At 36.1% G+C, this 12,617-nt stretch overlaps 2 protein-coding genes across 2 annotated transcripts in view; both read left to right on the forward strand.

Moving 5' to 3' along the window:
• LOC134822749 (elongator complex protein 1-like) overlaps positions 1–12,502 on the forward strand; it is a 105,988-nt gene extending 93,486 nt beyond the window's left edge. The window contains exons 12-25 of the mRNA XM_063833988.1: positions 78–251; positions 755–891; positions 3,541–3,643; positions 3,853–4,002; positions 4,271–4,364; positions 4,511–4,595; positions 5,749–5,891; positions 6,050–6,130; positions 8,363–8,501; positions 9,101–9,168; positions 9,464–9,630; positions 10,097–10,275; positions 11,176–11,401; positions 11,574–12,502. Coding sequence (XP_063690058.1) covers positions 78–251; positions 755–891; positions 3,541–3,643; positions 3,853–4,002; positions 4,271–4,364; positions 4,511–4,595; positions 5,749–5,891; positions 6,050–6,130; positions 8,363–8,501; positions 9,101–9,168; positions 9,464–9,630; positions 10,097–10,275; positions 11,176–11,401; positions 11,574–11,708 — 1,881 coding nt within the window. The 3' untranslated portion in view covers positions 11,709–12,502. The remainder of the gene's footprint in view (positions 1–77; positions 252–754; positions 892–3,540; positions 3,644–3,852; positions 4,003–4,270; positions 4,365–4,510; positions 4,596–5,748; positions 5,892–6,049; positions 6,131–8,362; positions 8,502–9,100; positions 9,169–9,463; positions 9,631–10,096; positions 10,276–11,175; positions 11,402–11,573) is intronic.
• Positions 1–12,617, forward strand: part of LOC134822755 (protein amnionless-like) — an 81,542-nt gene that overhangs the window by 13,001 nt on the left and 55,924 nt on the right. The window lies entirely within an intron of this gene.

Consider the following 12,617-nt stretch of genomic DNA (forward strand, 5'->3'; position numbering starts at 1 on the left):
AAAAAATTTTTAGAATTTGTCCTCGCTTCACCCCATTAAAAGATACATTAAATAACTAGTAGCTCCTACCATTACAGCTGGAGCTCTCGGACAAGGAGATATTTGTAGTGTCGTGTATGACGCTTGAAGATACTGCAGTGAACATGATGAGGCACCCTGTGTCCGGTACTATTGCAGTACAGCTGTATTCAGGGGAGTTGTTTGAGCTACATGACGGCATGTTGCAACCGTGGGGCAGTGTTAGTATGAAGGTGAGTTGCAATGACGAACAGACAGATAAACTTACTGACGGACAAGTAAACTGACTGACAAACAGGCAAACTTTAAATACTTAATTTAGAACTCATCTGACTCATTTTTTGATTAGAAAAACAATTGATTTTGTGTCATATCTGATCTTACCTGTACTGTAATAAAAAATGCACCTGAATATTTTGGCTACCGTCTGTTGGTACATCTCGTGGTTCTCAAATGTACAGTAATTCACATGGTGTTAATTTGGAACTTTCATAGCTGGCTACGTGCCAGCAGAGGAAATACCTTGTCTGATTCTGAGGAAATTTAATTTCTCACGGTCTCATATTACCAGAATTGTTTGCAAATGAGTAAATATTGTAGTATTTCACTGTTAGCATAATATATATTTCTGGTTATCAGTATCCATCCTAATTGGTTAATCGTGCTAATTTACTAATTAGTTAATCGCCCTAATTGAATACTGAATAATGACCCTAATTGATTAATGACCCTTCAGGAGTGTGTCAGGTTCTGTGAGATGGAACTGGCGGTATTTGGAGAGGAGACAGTGGTTGTTGGCAGAACCTCCTTCAATCACCTCTACATGGACACCAGACTGTGGAACTACGATTGTACCTCACTCTCTCTTCACAAGTGAGTCACGTGCGCTACTAATTGGTTAATCAGTTAGTTATCTTGTCTACGTCAATATTTGCCAATTCCCTGTCTCTAATATCTATACTAATGTGGTGGATAAGGAGGCAATTTTCTTTGAAACACAGCCAAAATTCATAGCACAGATGGTGTAGTAATGATACGTCGTAGTGAAGATGTTTTTGATAGAACGCATTCTCTACCCTTCCTACCAATATAAAGAATGTTTTTGCTCTGCAATAGTCACGACATCCTCAAAGTGTTTCTACGAGAATCATCTCCATACGTACCATCTCCTAAAATCCCTATACTACGCTTAAAGTAGAGATGGTATTTGTGGAGAACCTTATTTAACTGCCTCGCTCAATCGACATCCAATTATTATTTCCCATTTATTAACCCTTATTAACAACAACAACAACCTTAGATTTATCATGTGATCTTGAGCCGCGTATCTGTAAACTGCGAAAGCACCTAAAAGATAAGTTGTATCACCAATTTATAAGCAGACCTGAACTCGAGGATCATATTACATGTTCCTGGAGAAGGGCTCCGTAATTTGGTACACTAAATAAGAGGTAACCTGTAAATAACATGTAACCTACAAATACACAGTATGGTCACTGTGCCTTTAGGAACACCTGCCAATAAAATTATAACGCTAGCTATTGTTTTTATTTGGAGGATACTAGAACTAAGAATTCTAAGAACTAAGAATTCTAAGAAAACTCGTATATTAGTCACTTATCTTAGTGACCCTTATTTTATCAAACCGTTATAGTGCCATTTAGAAAATAAGTTTGTGGCGTGCGTCATATAATTTTATATATAATACATTAGAAACGATCGATTGAGGTAGCACATAATGAATTTCGAATTTCGATTTCGAGTTTCCAACTTTGACGGTACCGTTATCCGGCTGATACATAACCTTGTTATGTAAAACAAAAGTCAAAACTGGAAAATGTTTCCGGTCGGAGGTAACTAAATACAGTGAAGGACACTCCCACATAATAGGATGCTATCTCAGAGTAAGATGCTAAAGAATCTAATTTACCTGCATCATTCATACACAGCACACATGATGAAATCTCTGTGTGGAGGAGTTATTCTGTAATTGGGTTCTTTATGATGTACCGCAATAGTTATTACGGTGTTATTCTTCTTTATAATTATACGAATTCTCATTATACGAATTCTCGTTCGACGCAAAGGGATGAAAAATGTGAGATAAGAATGTTAGAATAATTGGTATTGAAACTGTCTCTAGAGTTGTAATACGACTGTTATCATTATTATCTATAACCCTTTAACGTCTCCCGCGCCGGGTAGGTATTCATAATTAAATCATGTATTTGAAAACTTTATCGATAACTATTTTTTTCATATTATCTGGTGTTTGATCTTTGCATGATATTAATATGTATAAGTCATATATACCATTTTCTGGCGTATTGACGATATATTTGCAAGCATATGTTACTTTTCTTAACTTAGTATTCATGTTTTTTTCTGGAATGACTAGTTTTAACACTGCTGAGTATAAGTTTTATATTAAAGTTAAAAGCGGTGTTATTAAATTTCAATTTATTATTATTATTATGTACAATAATACTTACAATATGTTGCATATATAATTTACATAATGTTAACTGTGCGTCTTGCCAATGAACCACAGGTAATGGATTAACTCTGCTCTCATTAAACTAGCACTAAAGAATCCCGGATCAATCAGGAAGAGACACACTAATTTTTAGTTACTCGTTATTACATTCTATACATTCTATACTGCTATTGTTATTTAAGAGATTAGGAATGTAAAAAACTAACTGTTCCACTAACCACACATAATTCATTAATTGATAAATCATTAGTAAATAACCGTAATAAATACTAAGATGATCATAAGAAATATATGAAAATCTTTGATATTATCTCGATTCTACGTCCTGATTCATAATCGTTAAAAGGAGGGATAGTATTAGTATGACTAGTAAGTACTGTAATTCGACTGCTCGTTATAAATTAATCTCAAAGTAACATCTTAGTAACGTATTAGTAACGTATAATTAGTAACGTATTAGTAACGTATTAGTAACGTATTAGTAACGTCTTAGATACCTCTTAGTAACGTATTAGTAACGTATTAGTAACGTATTAGTAACGTATTAGTAACGTATTAGTAACGTATTAGTAACCTCATAATAACCTCTTAGTAACATCTTACTATATATAAAGCGAGACGATATATATATATATATATATATATTTATCTGTGCCATTTTACTGACACCACGGCATCAACTTTAACGCGAATTTCTGCAAAAACCGTCAAAGATATACAACTGAAACTTTTTTGACTGGGTCAAATGCTTTAATGGCCTCCAAATCAGCATGAAAAAATAAAAAATTGGCCAAGAAATAGGAGTTTTAGAGCCCAAAATTTGGTACCCCAAGTGGTGTCAAAAACGCGAATTAAATAGGTAATAATTGTTTTAGTCTCTTGAGTCTTGACACCATTTTAGGGTTAGACGGGTTCCTGCTAGTCTTAGTAACGTATTAGTAACGTATAATTAGTAACCTCTTAGTAACGTATTAGTAACCTCTTAGTAACCTCTTAGTAACATCTTAGTAACGCCTCCTCCGCAGGACGCACCTCCTCCTGACCTCTCACTCCCACACTCTGATGTGTGTTGCTCTCAACCAGCCTGCTCACGTTGCTAGAACTACTGAGGGTGTCGTGGATACCGGGGTAATTGAACATATTTGGTGCACGAGCACTCAAGCAGGCTCTTAGTTGAGTAGTTGTTCTAGATCAATATTCAATATGGGTAACTATTGGGCGTGCTATATCTGAATGTTTAGCCCTTAAACTATTTATCAGTTACACTTTTAACTTCTATTATGTTTATCATATTGACGGTACCATTATGTTTATCATATTGACGGTATCCTGTTCAGATCAGAACACTGGAGAGAGGATCCCGTCTGGTGGTATCTGATCCTACCTCATCACGTATCATCCTACAAATGCCACGTGGTAATCTAGAGCTCATACACCCCCGACCTCTGCTCCTCACCTACCTGGCTCAACTTATTGATACCTTGCAGGTTAGAACCAGCTGAATATTGTTTATAATAATCAAAATAGATTACTAAAATGTGCAGGACAATGGTGTTAAATGTTAATCCAGCATCTCAATTCTAGCAATCAACAATGTCAAGTTGTATAAGAAAGTCCTTAATGCTACTATGAGTATGTGCTAATTGGTAATAACAAACTCACGACCTACTAATTAACTAATGCTCTAATGACCTACTAATTAATTAATGCTCTAATGACCTACTAATTAATTAACTCACGACCTACTAATTGCAGTACAAGAAGGTATTCGAAGGAGTCAGGAAACACAGGGTGAACATGAACTTCATTTTTGATTACCACCCTGAGCAGTTCCTCACAAAGCTGCCAGGTTATTTATAATTCACAATTAATAATTTCAATAAACGATAATTAAAAAGTTATCTTGAGTAATAATTCCTTACCGTGTCAATACTCGCGGATTTCTCAACGACGTTAATCATGAGATTTAAAAAAGCTAACTTGAAACTCCTGTAGAAATCCTATCTCAAGTGACAAGCCAATTTTTGGAGCTGTTCGTAGCGGAGCTCTCCTCTGATGATACAACTCTCACTATGTACAGGTATGCAAACACCAGGATATGTTTTATAAGGTATGCAAACACAAGGATATATTTTATCAGGTATTTACTTTGATATTTTCTCTCAATAGAATATGGTTTAAAATTGAAGGATGTGAATGCTTTACATTAACAAAAATTGGAACAATGATATGTTAGATAAGATAAAACAGAGACATAACCGAGAAGATGCAAATGGTAAATTCCAATTGAAGAAGTGATCTCTATGCCTTCATAAAGTTTATTGTTAAGTTGTTAGGAGACTTAACTTCGCCCCAAAACATTTTTAAATGTTTTTTTTTAAATACTTCACGACCCTGGTGCATGACCATTAAGCTAAAATCCACTCGTTATTTACCATGGCTATATTGGTTAACAAAAGGCAAAAACAGTGATAACCCCGCCCCTCCATACATCCCTGTCCCGCATCAGGGTTCACAGTTCCTCTTTAGAATTTGTCCCAACTTCCTTCAGTAACATGGACAAGTAGCTTTGTCTTGGTCTGCCTTGCCCTTGCTGTGCTCTACCATGCATAGGTTCCATATAAAGACTAAATCACTGGCAAGTAGCTCAGGATGTCTGATGCAATGTCCCGCCATTTTTAGTCTCCTGCTTCGTAACTTGTTTGACAGCCTTTGTCAATTGACATGCCGAATCATATTGTTTAAATAAAGGGTGATCCAAAAAGAATGTTGGAATTTTAAGAAATGATGTACGTGCCTGCCCACTGCCGTGCCTGCCCAGTGCCTGCCCAGTGCCAACCGTCTGGTTATTACATTATAACACGTGACTTTGCTAGGCTTCACTGATTGTGTCACGTGACCTTGCCAGGCTTCTTCTGTTGTTTACAGGCTTCTTTTTCCGCAACGTTCTCAGGTAGTCTGACAGGTGTGAATTGTGGGAGGGTTAATTCAGTCAGTTAGTTTGTGGTGTAAATAAACAAAACATTTCTATTTGAGACCACAGTTAAAACGTGCAAAAATTACATAATTACATAGGTAATTAGATAATTACATAATAACAAATAAGCTACAATTTATTTTAATCCGATAACCTAAAATCTTAAAATGGCTTTGTTTTTAATCCTGGCTTATCATGGTGCACACACTGTGTGCAGCACACAGTGAACAGTCTTCACTTTCACTTTCACTTTCAGTTTCATGGGTACCAAGTCGACAGCCCCACCAGATAAAGTTAACACAGTTTGTAAAGCTGTGGTGGAGAGTGTCTCTGAGAATGTTATACCCTGGCTTAATACCCTTATCTCTTGTTATGTCAAGATAGATGATATCTCTACTGGTAATTAGAAGTTTTTTATCTTGCAGTTTTTTAGGTTCAACTATCGAAAATATGCATGTTTAACAATTTCAACTTAATTAACTAAGTAATGAAATGAGGAAAAACCTACTAACCTACTTTACTCGTAAATTATAAACATTATAACGTTTTGTACCCAGGTCTACAGAAGCTGAAGTCTCTCTACACCACAAACCCTGTCGAAACGGAGGCTACCATAAAATACATGCTTATCTTGACAGGTTTGTTGAAACTTGAATATATATTAATTAAATCATGTAACATTTCTTATCTGAAAGAAGTTTAAATGTTAACTCTATGGGCACTTTCAAAAACATCTGTCACGGAAAAAATGTTAAAATTTGTCAAAAATCAGTTTTTGTGGCATAATTTGGTGGATAATTTTTGGAACGGGATGAAACTCCAGGATATGGTGTGCTATACCCTAACCTTTACTATCTGCCACTTTTTGTTTCGATTTAGGGCTAAATCTGGTGGATAAAAGTAAAACAGACCAATCCACTTCAGGTGGCCTTTAAAAATATTTAATTCCATCTAAACTCCTAAAATATGATTGAGACTTATAAATAATCGTTATAACTTCACAATTTCATATGTAGGGCCGGGATTTTTCTTAAGGGCCAAATTTGGTGGATATATTTTTTTACCTCTTTTTTAAGACTGTTATTTGTTAGCTAACATCAATTTACTGGTCTTAAAATGGTGCAAAGGCAATGTTAAATGAATGGCACCAACTTAGAGTTCGAGATTTAAGTTTAAAGGCTATTTTTGGTGGATATAAGTCAATATTAATTAATTAAACACGTAAATGCTACCAAAATATCAATAAATAAGACATCATCATGATTAGAAACAGTTGATAAAGATAAAATATATGATGTTGAACATTAATGTAAAAGGTAGTATGGTATTTTAAGCTTTTAGGGCCAATTTGGTGGATAAATAACTCAAAAATACTTAAAATATCGACCTGGATATTTTGATATCCATCAATTTTGGCCTTAAAAGTCGGCTTGAGCTTATCACATTTTGTGCTGAACAAGAAAAAGGTCTAAACAAACCAATATCAGTGTATGATTTCATAATTGAGCAAATCTAAGGCCAGAAATAGTGGATAAAAAAGCAAATTTAACCGTCTTTAAGCTAATTTCTTAGGCATTTATCCACCAAAAACGGCCCTAAATGGAGAATGTTTGGAACGTTTACTTGAAACTATAGCCCTTCTTTACGACCTCAGAGCAATGATTTTCAGCTCTTTCGACCTTAAGATATAATTATTGGGCTTTGAAAGTGGATCACATACGTTATCAGTAAAGAAATCGTTATTTCAATCGCTGAGGTAGGTTATTTACATTTAATATCCACCAATTTTAACCTTAAAAGTCGTCTTGGACTGAGAATTCTTTTGAACTGACTCAGCAAAGGGGATCTTCTATCTAGAAACAGTTGTAGTTTCATGATAGAACACATCTTGGGCCAAAAAAAGTGGATGAAAAATCAAATTTTCCCGTTTGTGTGCTTTTATCCACCAAAAACGGCTCTAAAGGCTGAAAGGAGACATTTTGTTAAGTTCGTATGAAACTATATCCATTCATTATGGCCCTAGAGCAATAATTGTATACATTTTCAGCTTCTAGAGGAGATAATTGGGGTCTAACAATGGATAACCTGCATTATTGACTCAGAAATTGACTTAAAATTAAATCAATCTTGAAGCTCCAATATATCCACCAAAAATGGCCTAAAAATTAAATCTTCTATGCTATCATAAACTTGAAACGATTTCCAACCTGATCCGTTCACTGAGTAAAGCTGGTGAACTTGTTGACCAATATAATTTTTTCAGTTGAAAATTTTCGGTATTGAATTTTATTTCATCGTTTTATTATCCACCATATCTAGCCTTAAAATTGAAATCTTTCTTTATTTTCCCCTTTTATCATAGAGGCATATCGATTTGCTACAATTCTATCTTTAAATAATCACCATAAATTAACCACACGTAAAGTTACAGGCCAATCAATGATATATCCACCAAACCCCTCTGAAAAGTATATCCACCATTATTAGCCCTGGTTTAAATGCGTGTATCTCTGCTCATAGACATAGTAGACATTTTATTCTTTTTGTAAAAGTTGAACTATCGCAAATCCTATGCTGAAAAAAAGTTTAATCAAAATATTGAGTTTATCCACCAAATGAGAGCTTCTAGAAGTTGAAATTTTTCCCGTGACAGATTCGTTAACATAGTTTTTGAAAGTGCCCCTATGCTAGAAATTGTGTTGTATAGAAGTGACCTGTAATCTCTATTTTAAATCCTCGTTAGCTGGGAATTGTAAACATTACGTTATGTGTGATTAATTCCTCGCGCAATACCACGATTGACTAATTATCCAATTAGATAATCGTTAATTAACCAATTAACTAATTGGTTGATACTACGAATATCACAGATGATGACTCGTTATTTAACCACGCGCTGGGTACACACGACCTGGACCTGGTCCTACTAGTAGCTCAACACACTCAGAAGGATCCTAAAGAGTACATGCTGTTTCTAAACGAGCTACAGAGTTACGATGATATTTACAGGTGGGTCATTTCGGTTATAACCTGGTCAAAACTAAACTAGAAGGCAAATACATACTCATCAAAATGTGGTGATAAATGGTGAAATTTTACAATTTGAATACTCAATTCACCATAAAATCATTTACAATTTTCACCATTGGAACTTGTACTTTGTCTGTCTGCTGTTTTTAATCGACAATTTTCGGAAAAATACACCATTAAGACTTAAGTTAGCAACAACAACAAAAATGTAACTATGTAGTAACAAAATCGATTTACCTTCGAACATAATCGGACGTATCCTATGCCACAGCAATTTTGGAATACCAAAGCAGCAAAATGAGAGTTTCGCAATGACATTGGATCTAACGAAAACACAAGAATAGAATGGTACTATATATTATTATAGTAACAGACTATTTAATATTTATGGTTATAATCATATTCTTTTTCGATTTTCGCTGGGTCCAATCATTGGTTATTCTAATTTTTATGTTTTATAAAGAATAATAATATAACAGATAGGCTGTAATCACGATAACTGTAACACGAACTGCTGTTCGTGACTTATTTTAACATATTTAACGTATTTTAACTGTCTACAACATTTAAATTTCCAGGAAGTTTAAGATAGACGAACACTTGGGACGGGAGAAGTCCGCTCTGAAGCACCTGATGTGCTGTGAAGGTAAGTTATTCAAAATAAAGACTTTTAACACTATACTTGAAGCTACCATGATGCGGATAAAACAAAGATTTAACGGTTTTTATTCCGTCCGTGTTCAAAAACAATATCTTATAATTCTTATTTCAAAAGTATGAAGTTTACTCTGACTTCAAATTTAGCTCTCATACCAACTAGTAATTCCCCCAATCCAACAATACGTATATTGTCTGCTGATCTTAATTCCCAACAATTCCCAAAACCCTGACCATGGAACTGGTCTTAATTCCTAACAATTACCAAAACCCTTGATTTTCAGGCAGGTTTGAAGAAGTGTGCGTGTTCGTTACCAAGCACTCGCTCCACGCTACAGCCCTACAACACTATCCCTTTGTGTCCGATCAGTACAGGACTGTGGGAAGGAAGTTTGCAGCTCTGATGAAAGAGAACGGTCAGATGGAGGAGGCTGGGGTACTCTTTGGACAGGTGGGATTTTCGGATTATTCCCGGGTTACTTTCTCCAAGCTTCCATTCTTTTATAAATTAGTAAACCCGAATAACCACTACCTAACCCGAATAACCACTACCTAACCCGAATAACCGCTACCTAACCCGAATAACCACTACCTAACCCGAATAACCACTACCTAACCCGAATAACCACTACCTAACCCGAATAACCACTACCTAACCCGAATAACCACTACCTAACCCGAATAACCACTACCTAACCCGAATAACCGCTACCTAACCCGAATAACCACTACCTGGATTAATGTTTTATTTTATAAATGATCATTCTTTCTCATGCAATAAAAGGCTATGCTTAAAAGTTTAAAATATACACAAATATATTTACTGCCATAGATTACTAGATTAGCTGATTGAAAATCATTATTAACTACGATAACTTGTCCATCACCTGTCCATAACTTGTCCATATCTGGTGCAGTGTGCGGAGCTGAAAGAATGTCTGGAATGCCTGCGTCTCACAAAGCAGTCCCACCTGGCCCTCTCAGTTGGGGCCCAGTTGAGTCTGCCCCCTGATCAGATGTCAGGACTTGCTGAGCAACTTGCTGATAATCTGAGGAGAGAGGGCGGCCACAGAGAGGCTGCCAGACTTTACGATAGGTAAGAGGGGTTGACTGGGTTTCGAGGCTAATCTACTTGGGCTAATAATTAATCTGGACCAAATTTATCTAGTTGACCAATAAATGTGGCCTGATTATTCAAGTATACCAAATTTTTATTTCAGCCACAATTGATCGTCCGAAAATTGAATGATTAATCATTAATAATAATAAATAACGTATCAAACTCGATATAACTTGTGGGAAGAATGAAACGAATTAGTCATTACTTGTTATTATACATTATGTGAGTGAACATTCCGTAATCACTAATCAGCCATAAAGCAATTTCGAAACAATAATCATGAGTTAATCACTCGCTTAATAATGAATATTTCTCCATAACGTCTTGAAACCTACGTTGCAGTAGGCATTTAGGCAGCGCTATTAAATCTTGGGCGTTATCGGTCAAGTGCTAATGGCCTGGCCACGTTACGAAACACTAAACAGTATATAATTTCCAAGAGGCAAGAAATGTAACATAAAATATCGAAGCGAAGCAATTGGCGACAGGCATGGTGAATGGTGTATGGTGATTGGTGGTGCATAAAAGTGTCTTTCCAATTCCAAGAAGGCGCTTGTCGGCTTGTGGCCCCAAGCCCCTCTACGAATCAGAGTCTCTGAAAATTAATACGATTAATCACGTGGTAGGCTCCCGCTTTCGTAATAGGTTCACCCAAAATGGCATAAACGTTAACTCGTCCATCCTAGAAATGTATGCTATTTTTTGCTATTTTTGCTATTTTTGCTATTTTTGCTGTAGAAAAATTTAGAATTTATAAAAACCAATTTTTGTCCACTAAAAATAACTCCATAATATCTAAAAATAACTCTCGAAACTCGGCCCAATCATGACAACTCGATCACTTTACTCGTCCATCCTAACAACCACACCTTACAGGTATTGTGATAACGCTGATGAAGCTGTAGAGGTCCTCTGTGAGGGTGGTCTCTACTCTGACGCTCTGGAGGTCTCACAGTCCCGCAAACGGGTGGACCTTATCTCCAACATCATGTCCTCCCTGAAGATGGAGTCGGAACAGAGTTACGACATGCTCGTTGAGAAGAGAGTGTCCGCTGAGAAGTTAGCTGCTAGAATTGTTGTGGTCAGAGAGAAACGTTCCCTGGTAATTCTTTTATTTCTTTTTTAGATTTGAAAGGAGTTTATCTGTTTCAATGATAATCGTAATATTCTCTGATGATTGATTCTTAATAACCTTATTTTTCCTCTACTTCAAATCGTGTTCTACAATCTTGTTGTTTGGTTGACCAACTCCCTAAAATAACGACATTTACCAGGTAGGACAGGGTTCGAGGACATGGACCACAGTGACCTCTACTCCGACACCACCTCCATCACCGCTACCTCCCACACCTCCTCCTCCTCTCGTCGCTCTGCTAAATCTGCTAAAGGAAGAAAGAAGGCTGCGATGAAGAAATACAGTCTGAAAGAGGGAAGTAGGTTCGAATATTTCGCCATCCAGGAGGCGTTCAAGGGCATCATGGCGTTTGTATCTCAACGGGAAACCATGACAAAAGACATGGTAAACATTCTCCTGCTACAAGGCTTACTAGAACCCGCCCAGAAAGTGGTAACAGCATACCGGGAGATAGTTGAGGTGGTAAACAGCAGTGTGAACGTTATCTGGCCACCCCCCACTTCAGATGTTGTGGCAGAGGAGGGAGAGGAGGGTGAGGTGGAGCCTGTTAGTTATCCGCCAGATAAAGTTAAACTTACTGCTGTAGATCTGAGGCAGTTCTCTGGATGTTGACTGTTGAGCGAGGGTTCCTGATGGTGTTTGTGTGGTCAGGGGCATATCCGCATATCCGCATATCCGCATATTGTGACAACTCTTCAATTGACAACATTTGGAGTAACTCAGTGACTTAAAGCTTTTATTTCCTTTAAGGAAACTTGGATAACTTGAACACATCAAAAACGAACGTATGATTTAATAGTTTTTAACAAGTTTTATTTTATCTTTTTATCGTTCCATAGTTTTATTCAGAATCTAGGTATGACGGTATGAAGGTGTGAACTGTGACTCTATTTCTTTTTTTGGAATGTATCCTTTTAAAGGGTTTAAAGATGTATCTGTGTACCACTGGGTGTTTTGTTTTAAATAAAAGCTTTTTATTTAACTTATTACTTATTAGATTTAACTTATTGCTTTGAATTTTATCTAATTCATATACCATTTAATTTGCTTCGAATAAAGTTGAAGTTTTGTCCTTGTTTTTATTTTTGTAGCAGTACAAATAAATGATAAAACTTGGGCAGCACCTAAAATCTATAAATGAGTCTAAAAATAAATTTGCTTAATTTTACTGACTCCAATTCCT

This window comes from Bolinopsis microptera, chromosome 11, assembly GCF_026151205.1.
Source record: "Bolinopsis microptera isolate Bmic1 chromosome 11, MBARI_Bmic_1.0, whole genome shotgun sequence".
Taxonomy (NCBI): domain Eukaryota; kingdom Metazoa; phylum Ctenophora; class Tentaculata; order Lobata; family Bolinopsidae; genus Bolinopsis; species Bolinopsis microptera.